General features: G+C 41.2%; 1 protein-coding gene across 10 annotated transcripts in view; it reads right to left on the bottom strand.

Annotated features, from left to right (window-relative positions):
* PDE5A (phosphodiesterase 5A) overlaps positions 1 to 22,015 on the bottom strand; it is a 236,196-nt gene that overhangs the window by 26,149 nt on the left and 188,032 nt on the right. For all 10 annotated transcript variants that reach the window (XM_068280494.1, XM_068280429.1, XM_068280420.1 and 7 more), the window contains 3 exons: positions 21,836 to 21,982; positions 9,900 to 10,025; positions 8,063 to 8,157 (listed from right to left, as the gene is read on the bottom strand). In XM_068280494.1, coding sequence (XP_068136595.1) covers positions 8,063 to 8,157; positions 9,900 to 10,025; positions 21,836 to 21,982 — 368 coding nt within the window. The remainder of the gene's footprint in view (positions 1 to 8,062; positions 8,158 to 9,899; positions 10,026 to 21,835; positions 21,983 to 22,015) is intronic.

The raw sequence follows: 22,015 nt of genomic DNA, 5'->3' as shown, positions 1-22,015 counted from the left end.
GGCGCCGGAAACTTGCGCCTGCGCAGTAGAGCAGCCCCGACGGCGATCGTGTATTTCCGTGTAATTCGGAGCCGACAGCCGTCAGAGCGCCTGCGCAGGAGCCAGGAAGGTAAATATTGACGTCATTATTCTCGGAGGGCTGCAGCGAGACCCCTGAGGGACGGAGGACAGCGTGGGAAGCCTCATTAGGATCCGGAGGCTTCCCCCACCCGAGGTGAGTACCCCCCAGGGGATCTTTTGATGTTACAGATCCTCTTTAAGGGTGTATGACACTCAGGCCCATAAGCAATTTACTTTTTCTCTTGAGTTTTCTCCTAAGTGATATTATCACACCTTGTCAATAAAATGCCCTTTAAGCCGCCAGCAAGCAAGAAAATACTCAAATTAATTTTGATAGTACGTTTACACCTAGTTTTTGGTAATTTTTCAATTGTAAAATGCTGAAAAGTTATTTTAAATAGAAAATGGAATATTATCTCCTAGGAGAAAAAGTTAATTGAATAAGGACCCCAGTCTAATTTTAACAGGAGAGTTCTGTGTTTCCACTTCAAGACAATTATTTTGTGCACATATCCAACTGCAGACCAAAAGGCAGTAATTTTGTGTGTAGAGAGTAGGTCATTATTCAAATTACCCAACAGTAGCGCCTCAGGCAGCATCGGAATGCTTATTTGGAACACCTTCTGTAGTTCACTGTGCACCAGAGACCAGTAACACTAGGGCCCATATGCAATTACCTTTTTCTCGAGAGTTTTCTCTTAGGTGATATTTTCAAACTTGTCAATAAAATGCATTTGAAACCCCCAGCAAGCAAAAAAATACTCAAAATAATTTTGATAGTATTCTCTCTTCTACTTTTTGGTACTTTCTCCATTGCTGAAAACATTATTCTAAATTGAAGATGAAAAATTATCTCCTAGGAGAAAACTCTCTCTATATATATATGTACAGTATCAGAACAATGGAGTCACAGTGCAGGTATATAACTGTGCCAGACTAGTAAGCTGGTAAAACCTTACACTGTGACATCAGTCAGTAACACGCTCCTCACATGCCGTGTCTCACTCTCTACTGTCCCACAGTAAGGAATGTTATAGTCCTGAGTTACTGAAGACATCTGCTCTGCTTTTGAACTACAAAAGTCACATGAGGTCACCAAACATGAATTTTAAGAATTGCAGCTCAACTGGTTTAAACCAAGTGTTTTTGATAATGATTTTCTATAAAAAGGACCCATTTAGTCTAATGGGCCACGAATGGCCTGTTTTAGATTCCTAAGTATAACATTGTCTGCAAATTATGGTAACATCTGAATTATTTTATTTGGAGATGATTAGAAGGGACTGGTCATCAGATCTTAACTTGTAATTATTCCTGTAAAGTGTCAGGCAGTCATGTATAAAGTCATAAAGTTTTAGTTGACTCTGGTACAGATTTTTCATGGAAACAGAATGTGCTACATGTGGTTTAAGATTACACTTATACCACATACATCAAAAAAGGTGCCCGGAATATTGGGCACCCAGTAACCCCGATATTAAAATATTAGTAAATTTACCAATATTTTACTATTTAAAGTGGTCTGAAAGTCAGCATTTCTACTTTGCTCTAAAAGATTCCTCACAGATTGAAAGCTACTATCCCCCACATTTTTTTAGCAGAACATCACTGAAATGGTTAAACAAAGCACTTTGTCCTGCTATTCAGCTTCAAATCCGCATCCAAACTGGAGATAACAGTATATTTGTTTGCATTCCAATGTTGATACATGTATGTAAGTGAAAAGTAGCTCTCTGTGAAGCTCTCTGTGCTGCAAGTCATCACAAGTGTGTGTGTGTGTGTGTGTGTGGGGGGGGGGGGTCTTAGGGTTAGGCACCACTAGGGGGGTTAAGGGTTAGGCACCACCAGGGGGGATATCGGGTTAGGCACCACTAGGGAAGTCTTAGGCACCACCTGTGGGGTCTTAGGGTCAGGCACCACCAAGGGAGTCTTAGGGTTAGGCACCATCTGGGGGTCTTAGGGTCAGGCACCACCTGAGGGTCTTAGGGTTAGAAACCACTTGGGGGTCTTAGGATTAGGCACCACCAGGGGAGTCTTAGGGTTAGGCACCACCAGGGGAGTTTTAGGGTTAGGCACCACCTGGGGGTCTTAGGGTTAGGCACCACCAGGGGAGTTTTAGGGTTAGGCACCACCAGGGGGGTTAGGGTTAGTGGAGGGTTCTGTGTGAGAGTAGGGAGAAGTTAGGTCATATTAATCACCAGGGGCTGTCTTAGGGTTAGGCACCACCAGGGAGGGGTTAGGCACCACCAGGGAGAGGGTTAGGGTTAGGCACCACCAGGGGGTTTAGGCACCATCAGGGGAGGGTTCTGTGTGAGATTAGGGAGAAGTTAGGTCATAGTAATCACTTTTCTCAGCTATATCTAGAGCCCTTTTATAGCCCATTTTGCCTATATCAGCATCTTCTTTATAAACTAAAACTAGTGTGTGTGGGGGGGGGGGGGTCTTAGGGTTAGGCACCACTAGGGGGTTTAGGGTTAGGCACCACCAGGAGGGACATTGGGTTAGGCACCACTAGGGGGGTCTTAGGGTTAGGCACCACCAGAGGGGACATCGGGTTAGGCACCACTAGGGGAGTCTTAGGCACCACCTGTGGGGTCTAAGGGTCAGGCACCACCAGGGGAGTCTTAGGGTTAGGCACCATCTGGGGGTCTTAGAGTTAGGCACCACCTGGGGGTCTTAGGGTTAGAAACCACTTGGGGGGTCTTAGGGTAAGGCACCACCAGGGGAGTCTTAGGGTTAGGCACCACCAGGGGAGTTTTAGGGTTAGGCACCACCTGGGGGTCTTAGGGTTAGGCACCACCTGGGGGTTTAGGCACCATCAGGGGAGGGTTCTGTGTGAGAGTAGGGAGAAGTTAGGTCATAGTAATCACTTACTATACCTTTCTTCTTGCCACTCTTCCTTAAAGGCCAACTTTGTACAGTGCATGACTAATAGTTGTCCTATGGACATAGTCTCCCACCTGAGCTGTAGATCTCTGCAGCTCATCCAGAGTCACCATGGGCCTCTTGACTGCATTTCTGATCAGCGCTCTCCTTGTTCTGCCTGTGGGTTTAGGTGGATGGCCTTGTCTTGGTAGGTTTACAGTTGTGCATACTCCTTCCATTTCTGAATGATCACTTGAACAGTGCTCTGTGGGATGTTCAAGGCTTTGGAAATGTTTTTTAGCCTAAGCCTGCTTTAAATTTCTCAATAACTTGATCCCTGACCTGTCTTGTGTTTTCTTTGGACTTCACGGTGTTGTTGCTCCCAATATTCTTTTAGACAACCTCTGAGGCCCTCACAGAGCAGCTGTATTTGTACTGACATTAGATTACACACAGGTGCACTCTGTTTAGTCATTAGCACTCATCAGGCAATGTCTATAGGCAACTGACTGCACTCAGATCAAAGGGGGCCGAATAATTATGCACACCCCACTTTGCAGTTATTAGTTTGTAAAAAATGTTTGGAATCATGTATGACTTTCGTTCCACTTCTCATGTGTACACCACTTTGTGTTGGTCTTTCATGTGGAATTCCAATAAAATGGATTCATGTTTGTGGCAGTAATATGACAAAATGTGGAAAACTTCAAGGGGGCTGAATACTTTTGCAACCCACTGTGTCTTTGTGTCGAAGTGGTGCAACTAAATATTTTGAATTAAAAAAATGTTTGGTTTGGGTCTGCTTTAAGCACTGGAACGAACTGTAAAGAGGTACGTACATAATTCAATGTGGGAAAGTAACACAAGTATAAACTGTTATGAATAAGATTTTGGGAATGGGGTAGGAAGGATTGTGACAGAGGTATAGCTGGTACCATAGATGTTTGATGGGAGCTTATGAAACGCGGGTCAGTATTGAGATTATGATCTTTTGTGTCTTCTGAGTTATTTTTTCAGTGCAAAAATCTGTCTTTTCTGTGCATTTTTGCAATTTCCTGTTAAAAACCACGTTTTCAATTGAATGATATGATCGGGAAAAGTGGATGACACTAAAACAATAACCATTTTCTCTGTGTCCTGTTATAATATGCCTACGTAGATTCATTCTCTTCTGTAGTTTCTGCAAGGCCACAATTTGTTTTTTATTATTTTAATTTATAAAGCACCAACATATTCTGTGACACTGTACAAAGTACATTTTTTATGTACAGTAGCACTGTTTCTCTTAAAACAATAAATGGTAAAAGCTGAGAAACAGTGTATTTTTATATTTATCTACATCGTCCATAAAATAAAATAACTAGAAAAAAATTCTGGCCAAAGAAGATGTCCAAGCTACAGTGGCCTATAAGATAAAAAAAAACCTCTAGATGTGAAAAGGTTTAAGATCTTTTTCATCTTTTGAAAATAATGGAAAGATAAACTAAGTTGTTACTAAAAATACATAATCAAATAAGATTCAGATATGTTCCACAGGATAGAATAAACATACACTATTATGGTCAGATTGCAGTTCCATTTGTAAATTACACAGTCAGTTTCCCAGACTTGGCAGAAGTGTATGTGGTGCCCAACAATAGTAGGAGACAGAAAAAGAAGAACTGTCGTAGGCAATGCCATTTAATGGCTAACTAAATATATCTTTGGAATCAAGTTTTTGAGAACACTTAATCCTGGCATCTTCCAGGCTGCTAGTAAGGAATCCTTTCCTAACCGTACCTATTAAGTCACAGTTACTCCGATCCAGCTTATTTCAAAATACAATAAACATAAATTCTTCACAGACCTACACCAATACATACGTTTATTGTGTGTGCTGAGGTGCATAAAAGACTCAAGACACTGCATACTTCCCTTTTTGACAGTGTATAACCACTTAGTATATAGCAAGGTAAATCACTACAACGAAACACCAATACCATAAAAGTGCACACAGCTTTTTTTTTTTACTGATGTGGTAGCCTTTGTCCGAGTTCTAGATCATGATAGCTATATGATCCATAGCTCCATACCAGCCCGTTGAATATATAACAACCATGAAGACTGGATTTGATCAAACTTTGCAAAGGTATATCCTATTCATATTGAATAAATTATACCAGGCATGGGAATCTATATAATACATTAATCCCTTGATTCATGATTGTAGTATCGGTGTATCAGGTATAGCGCACCTGCTGGTGATTTCCATCACAAGAACAAGAGTAACAATTTCTCGCATGGTAATGGGAAAGGAAACACACATTATGCTGGATACACACGGTGCGTTCCCGCACTCTATTTCCCGCTCAATTCCCGTCGATTCGTTTATTTCCAACATGTCCAATTTGCTTTTCGATGGATCGTTAGGTCGATTTGGCACTTACATGCGAATCGACCTAACAATCCATCGAAATGCAAATCGGACATGTTGGACTTGGAAATAAACGAATCTACGGGAATGCACCGTGTGTATCCAGCATTACACAGAGGCTAGTTGCCGGTAATAGGACTGCTGTCCCTGCCAGTCTCTCACACAAGTCAGAAAGCAGTCCTCCTGGAGTCTAGGGACTGTCAAAACTTTTCAACCTGTTTAACACCTTATCTGCACATGCAGTCATTTTAACAATGGGGAGAGACCAGACAGATTTTTTTTCCCATGGACCCTCCTCTGCCTTAATGCTGTGTATATTTACCAGCTTGCCTGCCCTCTAATTGCACTTTTATCAGCTAGCCTAGTGTTTTACATTGCCTTACAACAACAAACCCGAATACAGCAGACACAGGACCAACCTTAAATCACTGAATAAAAGGCAGCCTGGGGGGGCAGTCCATGCCTGGCTGCTACACAGTCTCTACATCCACGCAGTTACCAGTAGCAGAGAGAGAGGGACTGAATGAATCTCGGGACTCAGGAGCTGATGCTGTACTTGGATCCCTGACTATGATGAGTGCCTTCTCTCACTGACTCATTCATTACTGTGGTTCTTTGAATCATTGAGCTGAAGGAAATGAATGAATCAGTTATGAGTCGAGTCAGGCGCTGCTGTTAGCTGCTGCAGTGTAAACTGATACCTGAGTGAGCTGAGAGGCATTTCTTCTCTCACTACTTAGTGCAGCAGCGCCCTTCCCTCCTCCTGCCGCTCTAGGCAAGAATTTATACTTGCCTGATGGCTCAGATGCCTCTGCACAAAACCATATCTTCGGTTACCTTTAACAGTACCAGCTTAGAATTTAATACAGGCTGATCATCAAACATACAGGCTAGTAAATGCAACTTTCATAGATTTGAAAGATTATGCTTGCCCATACCATATAGAAGAAAGTACCAATACCTATATCACATTTAGGAAATCTTATCCTTTCCCCTCCAAAGAAAGGAGATTAATATTTTGTCAATATATATAATTGTTTTTGTGGGTATTCAGATTGGCGGCTGTCTAAATTATGCATTTGACCGCGAAGGAAGAAATAATCGTTTTAAGATTAAGTTGCATATATTGTTTGAATTTTTATACCTAAGTACTGTATTTTTTGGACTATGAGCCTCTCACTTTTTCTCCCCCCAAAGTGGGGAAACAAGTCACCGTGTCTTATATTTGTACTATAATGCTGGGAAATATAGTCTGGCCACTTCCAGTTTTGGGAGTCACATAATTACTTGACTCACCCACTAGTTATGTCTACAAAATTCAGCTTGTAATGCAGATTTACTGGTAATTCATTAAAACGTATTTTGCCCATCACTTTTATATTATAGACTATTTATATTTACCGGTAGTCATCACCTAGATTTCTATTAAAATTTGTGTTGTCCAAGTCTGGTTTTGTTGGGGTTTAAAACTGTGAAATACAATTTTATTTACACTACAGCTTTTTTATCTCCATTTGGATATGTTTAAGTTTACCACATGTATTATTTAGGGATCTATATTCTTGCCAGTTTAGCAATTAACGAGGAACATTAAATGGTGTTTAATATTAATGCGTCCATTTTTGTTTACTATTAAAACCCTTATCTAGCCTCCCATACATGTCTGTACTTTTAGCAATAAATATATTTCGAGTAACTGGATGGGCGAGTCCTGCAGTTTCATTTCTTGTTGAGCAGCAGCACAGGTAGAAGGTGGAGAGAGATGACTGTTCTCTGGCTGGAGAACACCCACTCCGCTCCATACTTGCTACATGGATTTCAGGATCATACGACTGGCTGTCCCAAATGGAGTTTCTCTGGAATGGCTGCATCAAATATGAAAATGACGCACTAATGATGAAAAATCTGGAAGGGTGAAGCAGGGCTTTACAAACTGTTCCAGACACATGTGACACTTCCTGGGTTTTAAATTAAGACCGAAATTCATTGTGGTAACAGCCTTATGCCAGAAATTCCTCCCTGCTCTGTTTCTGTTCATAAATGGCACAACATTTCTAGTTTTCATGCAGCTATAATGACAATGGATGGGCTTGTGTTACACGCTCTAGGAGTACCAAAGATGTAAGCTCCTCTTATGTTGGCAGATGCCTGCTGGAACCACTTAATAAAGTCAAATCCAGACCACAAAAAGCTGTAACATTTTATATGACTCTAAGGCAGTTTTATGGTTTGTAATTATTTTGCAGCGGTTGTCATAGTGTTCTTTGGGTAATCGTGCTTTTAGTTAAAAAGATTTTTTAAGTGCAATTTTTTTGGTCCAATTACTCGAAGTCATAGCTAGCCACAGCAAGCACAAGTGCTTCCAGAAATACCATTTAAATGTTACCCTGAACTGTGGTTTTGGCAATAAACCATTTGGCATCCTGTATGCTCAAAACAGAAGAAATAAAAGATCTAAGAGTAGAATCATTTTTTAAACAGCTAAGATGCTAGATCAGGTATTTTTGTACTACATTACACGCAATCAAGCCTAAACTAAGGGAAATCTATTCTGCTGCAATTTTGGCCTAATTTGTGGAGATCGATGGGCTAGTGAAAAACTCTCATCCCATCTGCACTCCCAAGGCATTTGTGTATTTCCCTACAGCAATTATGATCCTCTAGGCATGGGTTCACTGTTCACATTTGTCATGTTATTGGGACAGCTAATAACAATGTTCTTACCTTTGTATAAAAGAGTTGTTAACGCCTCTGTGATCCAAGTCATGGCTTAACGTGGCTATCATTAAGGATAGAATCTCCAGATCACTTAATTTGCTCTATGGTAAAATGGCAAACAGTAAAATAAGATTAACAAATTAAATCAGAGCTAAAATCCAGAGATGTATTTAAAAATGTAACATAGTTGTATATTAAATTAAAAATATTAAATATATATTCAGTACATTTTAATTAACATTTTAAACTACATGTAATCTCCTACACCACAGTGCTATTTGAGGGAGGAGCCAATAATACAAGCCAATCAAGGTTTTCTACATTCTACGGTACTTCCCACTTTGACATAAAAATCATTGAAATAAAATGATTATGTCATTGGTGTACTCTACTCTAAACAGCAGACTAGGGAGATACTATGCTCAGGATATGACAGTGTTGTGTATGTAGTAAGGCCTATTTGAATCACGGAAGCAGCTGAAAATGATTTCTTGGCAAGGTCAGGCATTTACATATAATGAATTTCGACTGGAAATGTAAATTATCTATAAAAAGAAAAAAAATATATACAAAGGTTTCAAGTACCAATTTATGTGCCTGCTGCACATTCCAATGAGTTATGAGTTAAAGCCATTACATACAGTATGTTATGTTATCATTAACTACGGTATGTTCTAAATTACTACTAATGAATGAATTAAATAGTCCCTAAAGCCCACAAAAATGTTACCTTTGTTATAAAAAGACTTAAGGTAGCCATACACTGGTCGATTTGCCATCAGATTTGACCAACAGATAGATCCCTCTCTGATCAAATCTGATCAGAGAGGGATCGTATGGCTGCCTTTACTGCAAACAGATTGTGAATCGATTTCAGCATGAAACTGTTCACAATCTGTGGTGGTGGTGCTGCTGCCGCCCCCCCCCCCCCCCCGCATACATTACCTGCTCCGCCGGCGCGACTCCCCAGGTCTCTGCTGTCTTCTTCTCCGCTCTGGTCTTGTCTCCGGGTCCGGCATGCTTCACTTCTTGTCTGGGGGAAGTTTAAACAGTAGAGAGCCCTCTACTGTTTAAACTTCCTGCCGGGACAGGAAGAAGTGAAGAATTGAAGCATGCCGGACCCGGAGACCAGACCAGAGCGGAGAAGACAGCGGAGACCTGGGGAGTTGCGCCGGCAGAGCAGGTAACGTATTGCAGCTGTATTGCGTCGGTCACTCGAACACCGCTAGCGACGCGCTCCCTACCCGCGGGCGATCGACGGGAATTTTTCTCACGGAGCGAAAGACGGGATCGATCTATTTCAGGACAAAATAGATCGAAATTTAGCGTGTGGCGTGAACGATGTGACAGCAGATTTGATCCATGTGATCGAATCTGCTGTCGATCGGCTGGGAATCAGCCTAGTGTATGGCCAGCTTTAGTGATTCTGGTCTGGGGATGGTATCATGGCTAAATAGTAAGCTCTCTCACCTCTCAGCACTAGTCTCAGGTTCATATCCCAACCAGGACATCATTGTCTGCATGGAGTTTGCATGTCCTCACCATGTTTGTGTGGGTTTCCTCCAGGTTCTTAATTTTTCTCTCAACAGCCCAAAAAACATACTGGTAGAGTAACTGTCTCCCCCTCCCTCCCCCACAAAAGATTAAATTGGCCTTGGCCCTAGATTGTTGACAAAAGATTTGTCTCTGATTTGAAAATGTTTTGGGATGCTCGCTGACCCGCGGGCGATGTGGCGGCAGCAATGGCAGCAGGAGGGGAGGGGGGTTGTGAGGTCAGAGGCCTCGCGCCCATTATTGTAACAGGCCTTAGGTCTAGTATAATAATAATAAATGTAACCCATACCTGAATCTTGCCAGTCCTGAGTGAAGCAAACATACACTGGGCTGTATTGAAGGCATGTCTCCAGTTGTGGTAGGCTACATTCTTTCTATAATTTTTCTTCACACTTAAAATCCATCTACAAAGAGTCTGTAATGAAAATGAATGGTGACACAGTTAGTTGATGAACGTTTCAGGCATTGCAACTGTAAGGAAAGAGGTGTTATAGAAAATGACCTCATCCCCTGTTACCATTCTAGAACATGTTGCAGCTATGTTCAGGATGGTGAACTCTACATGAGACCCCTGCCAAATATGTTATCGCATATCTGTTCATGAGAACGGACCCTTCAGGGCACTGCATTTGCTAAAGGACTGGATTGTCCTTTAGCAAATAGGCCATTGCATTTTTCCTGTTAGACCTGCACTGGTCAACCATTCTGTTTGTGAGGTGGAAATGTTGACGAACAACAACAGCTCATCTATAAAGTAATAGGTAACACAAGCTTAAAGAGAAACCGTGACCAAGAATTGAACTTCATCCCAATCAGTAGCTGATACCCCCTTTTACATGTGAAATCTAATCCTTTTCACAAACGGATCATCAGGGGGCTGTGTATGGCTGATATTGTGGTGAAACCCCTCCCACAAGAACTTCTGAGGACCATGGTCCTGGCAGTTTCCTGTCTGTGAACCTTGTTGCATTATTCACAAACACCTGATTACTTAAACTAACAACACAATTGTTGCCTCTTTGGTAGGATATAAAACGTAACTTTTAATAAATAAAGATATAAAATACACCCAGAGCTGGCTGTCTTAATTACAAACTCATAACTTATGAACTAGGGGTCTATAATAAGCAACACTGGAAAGATTACTTCCCCCCCCCCTTACAGTTCATATCGTCAATAATAAATTACACAAAACCCCCACCAAAATAACCCAACATGTTTCACTTCCTAGCGGAAGCTTTTTCAAGGGAACAAAGTGAAGTGCAAAAGTGCATTGGTGCTAAGGTGCAATATTATTAAAACAAAGAAAATAACATGAGTCAAACAGCGTGTCCACTCATGACAGCAGCCTAAATGAACTGGCTTATTTGGAGTCCTTTTATACTTCCTGGACAGTCACATGGGTGTGGGTGTGTTCCCAACTCCACCCATTTGTGAAAAAAGTCCTGGTGATTGGTCCCTGGGCTTGTCAGAAAATGGCCCAGCCAATCAAAGAGACTCTCCATTAGGACCCATTGATACCAGATATCCCCTTATTCTATGTCCACTACACTCCTTAGATCAATATTTCATTTCCCTCTGTGTTTAAAATACTCAATAATCCATAGATTAGTCGCTCCTGGTAGCGCTAATACACAGAGTAAGAAGTATCGTATTTCCACGCCTCCCATTGGCTAACACCTTTTCCAAGCTCAGCAGCAGAGTGCCCAATCAGATTCTGGTCACACCCATCTCCCAACAAATCACCAATCAGCTCTCCCCACGGAACACGTCCAATAAGTCCGTGCGGAAGCCCATGTACTGAGGCACAGGATGAGTCACTACTCATGCGAGTGGCTCATCTCTCAGAGTGACTCACCATTGGAGTCAGTGCTGAACAGCTGCTCCATCTCTGGTTCGATTCCCACCCTCAGCAAAATATTTAATACCTCTGTATTATTAACTCATATTTATATGGGAGGAAATTACTGTGTAGTCCTCAATTGGGAATATATATTAATGTCTGTTCTATTGTTGTATAGCTCATATGATGGTAGGTAAAAACGACACAGGTGTTTATTTTAGGAAGATCATATAGCAGATGGAGGATCTTGGCATTCATACTCCCTCATACAATGGGGCCCATAAAATGCTCTTAATGATCAAAGGAGGGGGAAGTGGAAGAGGGGAGGGTCCAGTATTGTTCTTATTAACCCACATGTATACTAAGGTTAGTTGTCATTGCCGAAGCTTCAGATGGAAATACACAGCTAGAGGATCACTATAAAAGAGTATGTGTGAACATATCCATATTCTCCAGAATTCTTAACCCCCCCAACACCCCATAAATCCATACGCAGGGAAGGGGGTAAAGGCTGAATAATAGGGGGATGATACTTAAGGACACCTAGATACATATATATATATATATATGAGGAAACCATTCAGGTGTACATATACATAAAGTCGAGGTAGAAAAACCATAATGGAGCATATTACCCTGAGGATTGGCAATAGTTCTTCCATAAATATACATATTCAAATGCCCTGTTATACAGAAGGAACCACATTAAGGGGGGTGGGGTGGGAAACATCCCACCAGGGATAGTCCCTTACTGTAATAAATTATAGGAAAGGTGCATATGTGAAGCCTTCATTAAGGCCAACTGGTGACATGGTACCAAGTCTATAAATCCACTTTGCCTCCAGTTTTCTAAGCTTGAGGTCCAGGTTACCACCTCTGGGTCCTAGTTGCCATTGCTGTATCACCCAAAATCTCAAGAATGCTGGATCCCCAGCATGCATCTCCTCAAAGTGTCTCGCCACTGATGTATTTCGCTTATGTTTAATGTCCCCAATATGTTCTAGAATTCTCGTTTTCACAGCTCTAGTGGTTTCCCCTATATAGATCAACGGGCATGGACATTTCAGGGCATAGACCACTCCCTCCGTGTCACAGTTAAAGAAGTCTAGTAGTCTATAGACCCTGTCGTTTTTGGGGGCTCTAAACTCTTTACATTTCTCCACGTTATTACATGCTTTGCATCTACCACATTTGAACATACCGTTCAATACTGGGTTCAACCAAGTTCGCTTTTTCTCTTTAAATTTTGTGCCCTTTGCGGGCAAAAACGAGTGCATTAGGGAGTCACTGAGATTTTTTCCCCTCCTGTATGTGAAGCGGGGGGTTAATGGTAGAAAGGCCTTAAGTTGCGGGTCCAATTGTAAAATTGACCAATGTCTCTCCACTATTTTTCTTATGTTTTCTGATCTATCCGTGAATGTATTGATGATTCTAATTACATTATCTTTCTCCCCAGTGTTCATTTTCTTTCTTGGTATCAGTAAATCCTGTCACTCTGTTTCTTTTGCTTGGGTCTCTGCTGTCAACAGCACATTTTCTGGGTACCCCCTTTCCCTAAATCGTCTGTACAGATTTTGGCACTCTAGATCAAAGTCTTCCGGATTTGAGGAATTTCTTCTTGCCCTTAGGTATTGGCCTCTGGGGATCCCTTTTTTAAGGGGGGCTTGGTGAAAACTCTCCCAGTTCAGGAGAGAGTTCGTGGATGTTGGCTTTCTAAAGATTGTAGTGTCAAGCCCTCCACTTTGATTTTTCCCGATGTGTACATCCAGGAAATTTATGGAGTTGTAATCAATTTCATATGTGAAATACATCCCTATATCGTTTGTATTCAAGATGTCGACAAACTCTACAAACATCTCTCTGGGGCCGTCCCACAAGACAAAGATGTCGTCTATGAAACGGCCCCAAAAGACGATATGGGAGGCATAGACCACAAGCTCTTCTCCAAATACTGTAGTGTCCTCCCACCAACCAAGAAAGAGATTGGCGTACGTGGGAGCACAGGCCGTCCCCATGGCGCATCCCCTCTCCTGTCTGAAGAACTGATTTTGAAAAACAAAATAATTGTGTGTCAAAATGAATTTAAGAAGTTGTAAAATAAACTCAGAATGATCCCTCAGATGTATACTTCTTGCTTGTAGGAAGTAGTCAACTGCCCTCAGGCCTAAATCATGCCCTATATTGTTGTAGAGGGTTTCTACATCTAGACTCGCCAGTAGTATATTATCAGTTACTTTGATATCATTGATCTTATTTAACAGGTCCATCGTATCACGAAGGTACGATGGCAGACTCTCCACAAATGGTCTCAAGAAGTAGTCAACATATTTACTGATATTCTCAGTCAAGCTCCCATTTCCAGACACTATTGGGCGACCAGGGGGATCATGTAAGTTTTTGTGTACTTTTGGGAGTGCATAAAAAGTCGGGACAGTCGGATGTTTATTTAATACACAGTCAAAGTCTGTACTTTTTAGAATACCATTTTCCTTTGCCTGTTTAAGAATCGATTCTAGTTTGCTGTAATAGAAACTAGTTGGGTTATTCTCCAATTTGTTATACTGTTTCTGATCATCTAGAAGTCTGGAACACATCTGTACGTATTTCTCTCGTGTCATTATCACAATATTTCCTCCCTTATCAGATTTCTTGATGACAAGGTCATCATTTGACATCAGCCTATCAAGGGCTAGCTGCTCATTGACATTTAAATTACTCTGCTCCCTACATGGAGTGCTGATGAGGTGTTCCAAGTCCCTTGTCACCACATCAAGAAAACATTGGATGTTGGGATAGCTTGAAATACTAGGACAGAATTTGCTCTTCTGGTACAGATTGCTTTTAGGTATATCTAACTGTGTGTTTCCCGTTGCATTGTCCTCCAAGAGAGCAGTCAATGCCTCAGTTACTTCCCGTTCCTTTTCTTCTTCCCTTCGGGAAGCCATAGTGGGGGTGTTCATAAATTTGTGAACTGCCAACTTCCTAGCAAAAAGATTAATGTCTTTAACAGTTTCAAAAAGATCAAAGTGGGGGGTAGGAACAAATGATAGACCCTTTGACAAGACTGCAATTTCCAAGGTATCGAGTTCATATTTAGAGAGATTAATAACTTTTAGACCATCTCCTACATTGTTGTCCTCATTATCTACTACCATTCCTCCTCTTTCTGTCCTCTCTTGTAGGGTTTGTAGCCCCATCTGTTTCTGTTTCTTAGATTGCGTGGTGTCCCCTCCACTGGGGGATGCTGTCCCCGTGGTCTCCCCCTGCCTTTTGGCTTTTTTGGTTTTGCTGGTGATTCCCCCGACTTAGAATTCTAACTTTGATCACTTTCAGAGTCTGTTGTATCAGTGCCACCCACTGGATTACCACCATCCTTCGGTGGAACACCCTTTGGGGTGCGTTTCCAGTTATACACTTTATCATTTTTAAAATCATTACAATCTCTCATATATTTGCTGTGTTTCTTTGATTTAATTACTTCTTTGTGATTTTGTACTTTATTCTGTAGTTTATCTTCTAGTTCTCTGAAAGAGGGATGAGATTTAAATGTCATAACCTTTTTATGTTCTTCAGCTAGTTTGCTATTAATAATTTCTAGAACTTTAATTTCAAAGTCTCTAAGATAAGTCATCAGTTCCAATGTTTGTCTAGTTTTTAGCTTATTCCAGCCACTCATAAAATCCACATTTTCAGTATGTTTATGTGGGACAACCAGATTACGAAGTCCTCTCACAGTTATTTTCTCTTTAATATAACTATTGAAACTACTAATCTCCCACCAGCTTTTATTGTGTTCTTTATAAGTATTAAAGATTTTTCTGAAAGCATCATTTATTTCAGAGTCAGGGGTAGCCACAGGGGTCGTTACATTATCCTTTCCCTCTATGATAGAAAATACCTATTTTGCTTCAGCAATTAATTGGTTAACATCTGGTATTGAATCCAGAAAACCAGCCATATTTTGAGTGTAAACAAGCAGTCCTTTTGAGAGAGGCAAGGGTGTCAGGTCACCCTAATCAAATTCAAACAGTATTCACAAACACCTGATTACTTAAAGAGTAACTGTTAGCCCCCAAAGTGAAATTTAAATCTGTACATCAATGTTTTATTTAGTATTAAAGTGATCAAAAAAGCCAATGCGTTCTGCAAAAATCAATATAATTTTGCTACTATGTAGCCTTTTGCCCACGCTAACGACGCAAAGCCGCATATCAGATACTGATGACGAGCATGCAGAGCATGCCTATGTTTGCCCGACCTCCCTCTCCCCCCTCTCCCCCCCCCCCAGGACCAGGTGCCGATCTATTTGCACCACAAACAGCTGACCGCTCTGACACGGAGAGAGAGCGGCAGCACTTCCAGCGGGAGCACCGCAGAGCAGCCGCCGCCGAGTCACATGTGAGAGAATCACATGTGAGAGATGCACGGCGGCGGCTGCTCTGCGGTGCTCCCGCTGGAAGTGCTGCCGCTCTGTCTCCGTGTCAGAGCGGTCAGCTGTTTGTGGTGCAAATAGATCGGCACCTGGTCCTGGGGGGGAGAGGGGGGTCGGGCAAACATAGGCATGCTCTGCATGCTCGTCATCAGTATCTGATATGCGGCTTTGCGTCGTTAGCGTGGGCAAAAGGCTACATAGTAGCAAAATTATATTGATTTTTGCAGAACGCATTGGCTTTTTTGATCACTTTAATACTAAATAAAACATTGCTGTACAGATTTAAATTTCACTTTGGGGGCTAACAGTTACTCTTTAAACTAACAACACAATTGTTGCCTCTTTGGTAGGATATAAAACGTAACTTTTAATAAATAAAGATATAAAATACACCCAGAGCTGGCTGTCTTAATTACAAACTCATAACTTATGAACTAGGGGTCTATAATAAGCAACACTGGAAAGATTACTTCCCCCCCCCCCTTACAGTTCATATCGTCAATAATAAATTACACAAAACCCCCACCAAAATAACCCAACATGTTTCACTTCCTAGCGGAAGCTTTTTCAAGGGAACAAAGTGAAGTGCAAAAGTGCATTGGTGCTAAGGTGCAATATTATTAAAACAAAGAAAATAACATGAGTCAAACAGCGTGTCCACTCATGACAGCAGCCTAAATGAACACCACGCAATCTAAGAAACAGAAACAGATGGGGCTACAAACCCTACAAGAGAGGACAGAAAGAGGAGGATTGGTAGTAGATAATGAGGACAACAATGTAGGAGATGGTCTAAAAGTTATTAATCTCTCTAAATATGAACTCGATACCTTGGAAATTGCAGTCTTGTCAAAGGGTCTATCATTTGTTCCTACCCCCCACTTTGATCTTTTTGAAACTGTTAAAGACATTAATCTTTTTGCTAGGAAGTTGGCAGTTCACAAATTTATGAACACCCCCACTATGGCTTCCCGAAGGGAAGAAGAAAAGGAACGGGAAGTAACTGAGGCATTGACTGCTCTCTTGGAGGACAATGCAACGGGAAACACACAGTTAGATATACCTAAAAGCAATCTGTACCAGAAGAGCAAATTCTGTCCTAGTATTTCAAGCTATCCCAACATCCAATGTTTTCTTGATGTGGTGACAAGGGACTTGGAACACCTCATCAGCACTCCATGTAGGGAGCAGAGTAATTTAAATGTCAATGAGCAGCTAGCCCTTGATAGGCTGATGTCAAATGATGACCTTGTCATCAAGAAATCTGATAAGGGAGGAAATATTGTGATAATGACACGAGAGAAATACGTACAGATGTGTTCCAGACTTCTAGATGATCAGAAACAGTATAACAAATTGGAGAATAACCCAACTAGTTTCTATTACAGCAAACTAGAATCGATTCTTAAACAGGCAAAGGAAAATGGTATTCTGGAAAGTACAGACTTTGACTGTGTATTAAATAAACATCCGACTGTCCCGACTTTTTATGCACTCCCAAAAGTACACAAAAACTTACATGATCCCCCTGGTCGCCCAATAGTGTCTGGAAATGGGAGCTTGACTGAGAATATCAGTAAATATGTTGACTACTTCTTGAGACCATTTGTGGAGAGTCTGCCATCGTACCTTCGTGATACGATGGACCTGTTAAATAAGATCAATGATATCAAAGTAACTGATAATATACTACTGGCGAGTCTAGATGTAGAAACCCTCTACAACAATATAGGGCATGATTTAGGCCTGAGGGCAGTTGACTACTTCCTACAAGCAAGAAGTATACATCTGAGGGATCATTCTGAGTTTATTTTACAACTTCTTAAATTCATTTTGACACACAATTATTTTGTTTTTCAAAATCAGTTCTTCAGACAGGAGAGGGGATGCGCCATGGGGACGGCCTGTGCTCCCACGTACGCCAATCTCTTTCTTGGTTGGTGGGAGGACACTACAGTATTTGGAGAAGAGCTTGTGGTCTATGCCTCCCATATCGTCTTTTGGGGCCGTTTCATAGACGACATCTTTGTCTTGTGGGACGGCCCCAGAGAGATGTTTGTAGAGTTTGTCGACATCTTTAATACAAACGATATAGGGATGTATTTCACATATGAAATTGATTACAACTCCATAAATTTCCTGGATGTACACATCGGGAAAAATCAAAGTGGAGGGCTTGACACTACAATCTTTAGAAAGCCAACATCCACGAACTCTCTCCTGAACTGGGAGAGTTTTCACCCAGCCCCCCTTAAAAAAGGGATCCCCAGAGGCCAATACCTAAGGGCAAGAAGAAATTCCTCAAATCCGGAAGACTTTGATCTAGAGTGCCAAAATCTGTACAGACGATTTAGGGAAAGGGGGTACCCAGAAAATGTGCTGTTGACAGCAGAGACCCAAGCAAAAGAAACAGAGAGACAGGATTTACTGATACCAAGAAAGAAAATGAACACTGGGGAGAAAGATAATGCAATTAGAATCATCAATACATTCACGGATAGATCAGAAAACATAAGAAAAATAGTGGAGAGACATTGGTCAATTTTACAATTGGACCCGCAACTTAAGGCCTTTCTACCATTAACCCCCCGCTTCACATACAGGAGGGGGAAAAATCTCAGTGACTCCCTAATGCACTCGTTTTTGCCCGCAAAGGGCACACAATTTAAAGAGAAAAAGCGAACTTGGTTGAACCCAGTATTGAACGGTATGTTCAAATGTGGTAGATGCAAAGCATGTAATAACGTGGAGAAATGTAAAGAGTTTAGAGCCCCCAAAAACGACAGGGTCTATAGACTACTAGACTTCTTTAACTGTGACACGGAGGGAGTGGTCTATGCCCTGAAATGTCCATGCCCGTTGATCTATATAGGGGAAACCACTAGAGCTGTGAAAACGAGAATTCTAGAACATATTGGGGACATTAAACATAAGCGAAATACATCAGTGGCGAGACACTTTGAGGAGATGCATGCTGGGGATCCAGCATTCTTGAGATTTTGGGTGATACAGCAATGGCAACTAGGACCCAGAGGTGGTAACCTGGACCTCAAGCTTAGACAACTGGAGGCAAAGTGGATTTATAGACTTGGTACCATGTCACCAGTTGGCCTTAATGAAGGCTTCACATATGCACCTTTCCTATAATTTATTACAGTAAGGGACTATCCCTGGTGGGATGTTTCCCACCCCACCCCCCTTAATGTGGTTCCTTCTGTATAACAGGGCATTTGAATATGTATATTTATGGAAGAACTATTGTCAATCCTCAGGGTAATATGCTCCATTATGGTTTTTCTACCTCGACTTTATGTACATGTACACCTGAATGGTTTCCTCATATATATATATGTATCTAGGTGTCCTTAAGTATCATCCCCCTATTATTCAGCCTTTACCCCCTTCCCTGCGTATGGATTTATGGGGTGTTGGGGGGGTTAAGAATTCTGGAGAATATGGATATGTTCACACATACTCTTTTATAGTGATCCTCTAGCTGTGTATTTCCATCTGAAGCTTCGGCAATGACAACTAACCTTAGTATACATGTGGGTTAATAAGAACAATACTGGACCCTCCCCTCTTCCACTTCCCCCTCCTTTGATCATTAAGAGCATTTTATGGGCCCCATTGTATGAGGGAGTATGAATGCCAAGATCCTCCATCTGCTATATGATCTTCCTAAAATAAACACCTGTGTCGTTTTTACCTACCATCATATGAGCTATACAACAATAGAACAGACATTAATATATATTCCCAATTGAGGACTACACAGTAATTTCCTCCCATATAAATATGAGTTAATAATACAGAGGTATTAAATATTTTGCTGAGGGTGGGAATCGAACCAGAGATGGAGCAGCTGTTCAGCACTGACTCCAATGGTGAGTCACTCTGAGAGATGAGCCACTCGCATGAGTAGTGACTCATCCTGTGCCTCAGTACATGGGCTTCCGCACGGACTTATTGGACGTGTTCCGTGGGGAGATCTGATTGTTGATTTGTTGGGAGATGGGTGTGACCAGAATCTGATTGGGCACTCTGCTGCTGAGCTTGGAAAAGGTGTTAGCCAATGGGAGGCGTGGAAATACGATACTTCTTACTCTGTGTATTAGCGCTACCAGGAGCGACTAATCTATGGATTATTGAGTATTTTAAACACAGAGGGAAATGAAATATTGATCTAAGGAGTGTAGTGGACATAGAATAAGGGGATATCTGGTATCAATGGGTCCTAATGGAGAGTCTCTTTGATTGGCTGGGCCATTTTCTGACAAGCCCAGGGACCAATCACCAGGACTTTTTTCACAAATGGGTGGAGTTGGGAACACACCCACACCCATGTGACTGTCCAGGAAGTATAAAAGGACTCCAAATAAGCCAGTTCATGTAGGCTGCTGTCATGAGTGGACACGCTGTTTGACTCATGTTATTTTCTTTGTTTTAATAATAATGCACCTTAGCACCAATGCACTTTTGCACTTCATTTTGTTAACTTGAAAAAGCTTCCGCTAGGAAGTGAAACATGTTGGTTATTTTGGTGGGGGTTTTGTGTAATTTATTATTGACGATATGAACTGTAAGTGGGGGAAGTAATCTTTCCAGTGTTGCTTATTATAGACCCCTAGTTCATAAGTTATGAGTTTGTAATTAAGACAGCCAGCTCTGGGTGTATTTTATATCTTTATTTATTAAAAGTTACGTTTTATATCCTACCAAAGAGGCAACAATTGTGTTGTTAACCTTGTTGCATCGTAGGAAATAGCTGCAATATTATGGAAATCCTAAAAACAGCCACCACAGCCAAACAAACACAGACCACAAAGTAGGGAATTTCTTCAGCAACTATAGGTGGAACAAAGACTTTTTTATTCTGTGCTGTGCAAGATTTTGGGTCCACGTTAACTAAATAGTGAATTTCAGATCTGCCATTGCAGCCCACACGCACACACCATTTCACTCATGCACACCATTAGGCTGGGACCCACTAGAAAGCGTGAGTGGCTATTGCAATCGCTCATTGGCTTTGGTAGCCATTTTTTTAGAGTGTTTTTGAAGCAATTTTCAACTGAATGCAAGCAGCAATTGTGATTTGTGCTTTCTATAGTGATTTGCACTTTCCATAGGTTTAGCACTAAAAGCTCTGCAAAATCATATTGTACAGCGATTGAAATGCAATTTGAAATACTGCAATACTTCAATACTTTGTATTAAAGCAAAAATGGTCCAAACATGTTGCATGCACCATGATTGTGATTTTGGAAAATTGCAATCTCTATTATGGGATTACCTCCATTGACTTTCATTAAGGTAGCAGTTTTGGAATCCCCGGCGATTCCAAAATGCTGCTAAAAGAGCTCTAGCGGGCCCTAGGCCTACTACCATACATACCTAGCAAAACAATGATTGACATTTTTCAGCAATTGCTGATCATTCTTGGCTTTTCCATAAATTGGGCTCTATGTCTTTGCTCTGTCTCTCCTATTGCTTGTGGGGAAGACTCAGCACAATGATTTATACTGTGGTTCCAGGCTATTTATTTCCAGAACCTATGTACACAGGTTTTGTCTACTCAATAGGATATTCTATCTCTCTGTCCATGCCTGTGTCAGATGAGGTCCTCTACCCAAACAGATACCGTTTACAGTCTGAAAAGAAACGCACCATTTTCTTTTTGTTACAGGATTTGGAGTATTTTAAACCTCTCCTTGCTGTTTATAATTCACAAATTGTAATAAAATTATACCATGCTAAAAAAAAAAAAAATCATAAAAGCAAAGATATTATTTCACGTGAACACACAGGGTGTTCCATGGCTGGCTCAATGTGTGTTTCCTCAGTTAAGTCATTGCTACTTTCAGGAGTCCAACATAAACAACACAGTAATTAAAAATCATTTAATCAGTTTAGAATTTGTCGGTTTCAGTACGGTTTTCAGTGTTCCTACCTCATATTTCATTTGAAAGGTCTGCACAAGGTTGAGGTCTGTGAACATTCGACTTGTGGCTAATGTGGTTTCCACGTCAGAAAGCTCAAAGTCACTGAAGTAGAAGTCTGTTAATTTAAGTGATTGTGCAGATGGCACGACAGCACCCTTTGAAAGACAAGAAACGTCAATTAGCTAGAG

This window comes from Hyperolius riggenbachi, chromosome 1 (genome assembly GCF_040937935.1).
Source record: "Hyperolius riggenbachi isolate aHypRig1 chromosome 1, aHypRig1.pri, whole genome shotgun sequence".
In the NCBI taxonomy this organism is placed as follows: Eukaryota; Metazoa; Chordata; class Amphibia; order Anura; family Hyperoliidae; genus Hyperolius; species Hyperolius riggenbachi.
Note: the sequence above shows the minus strand (reverse complement) of the source record. Positions and strands in the feature narration are given on the sequence as shown.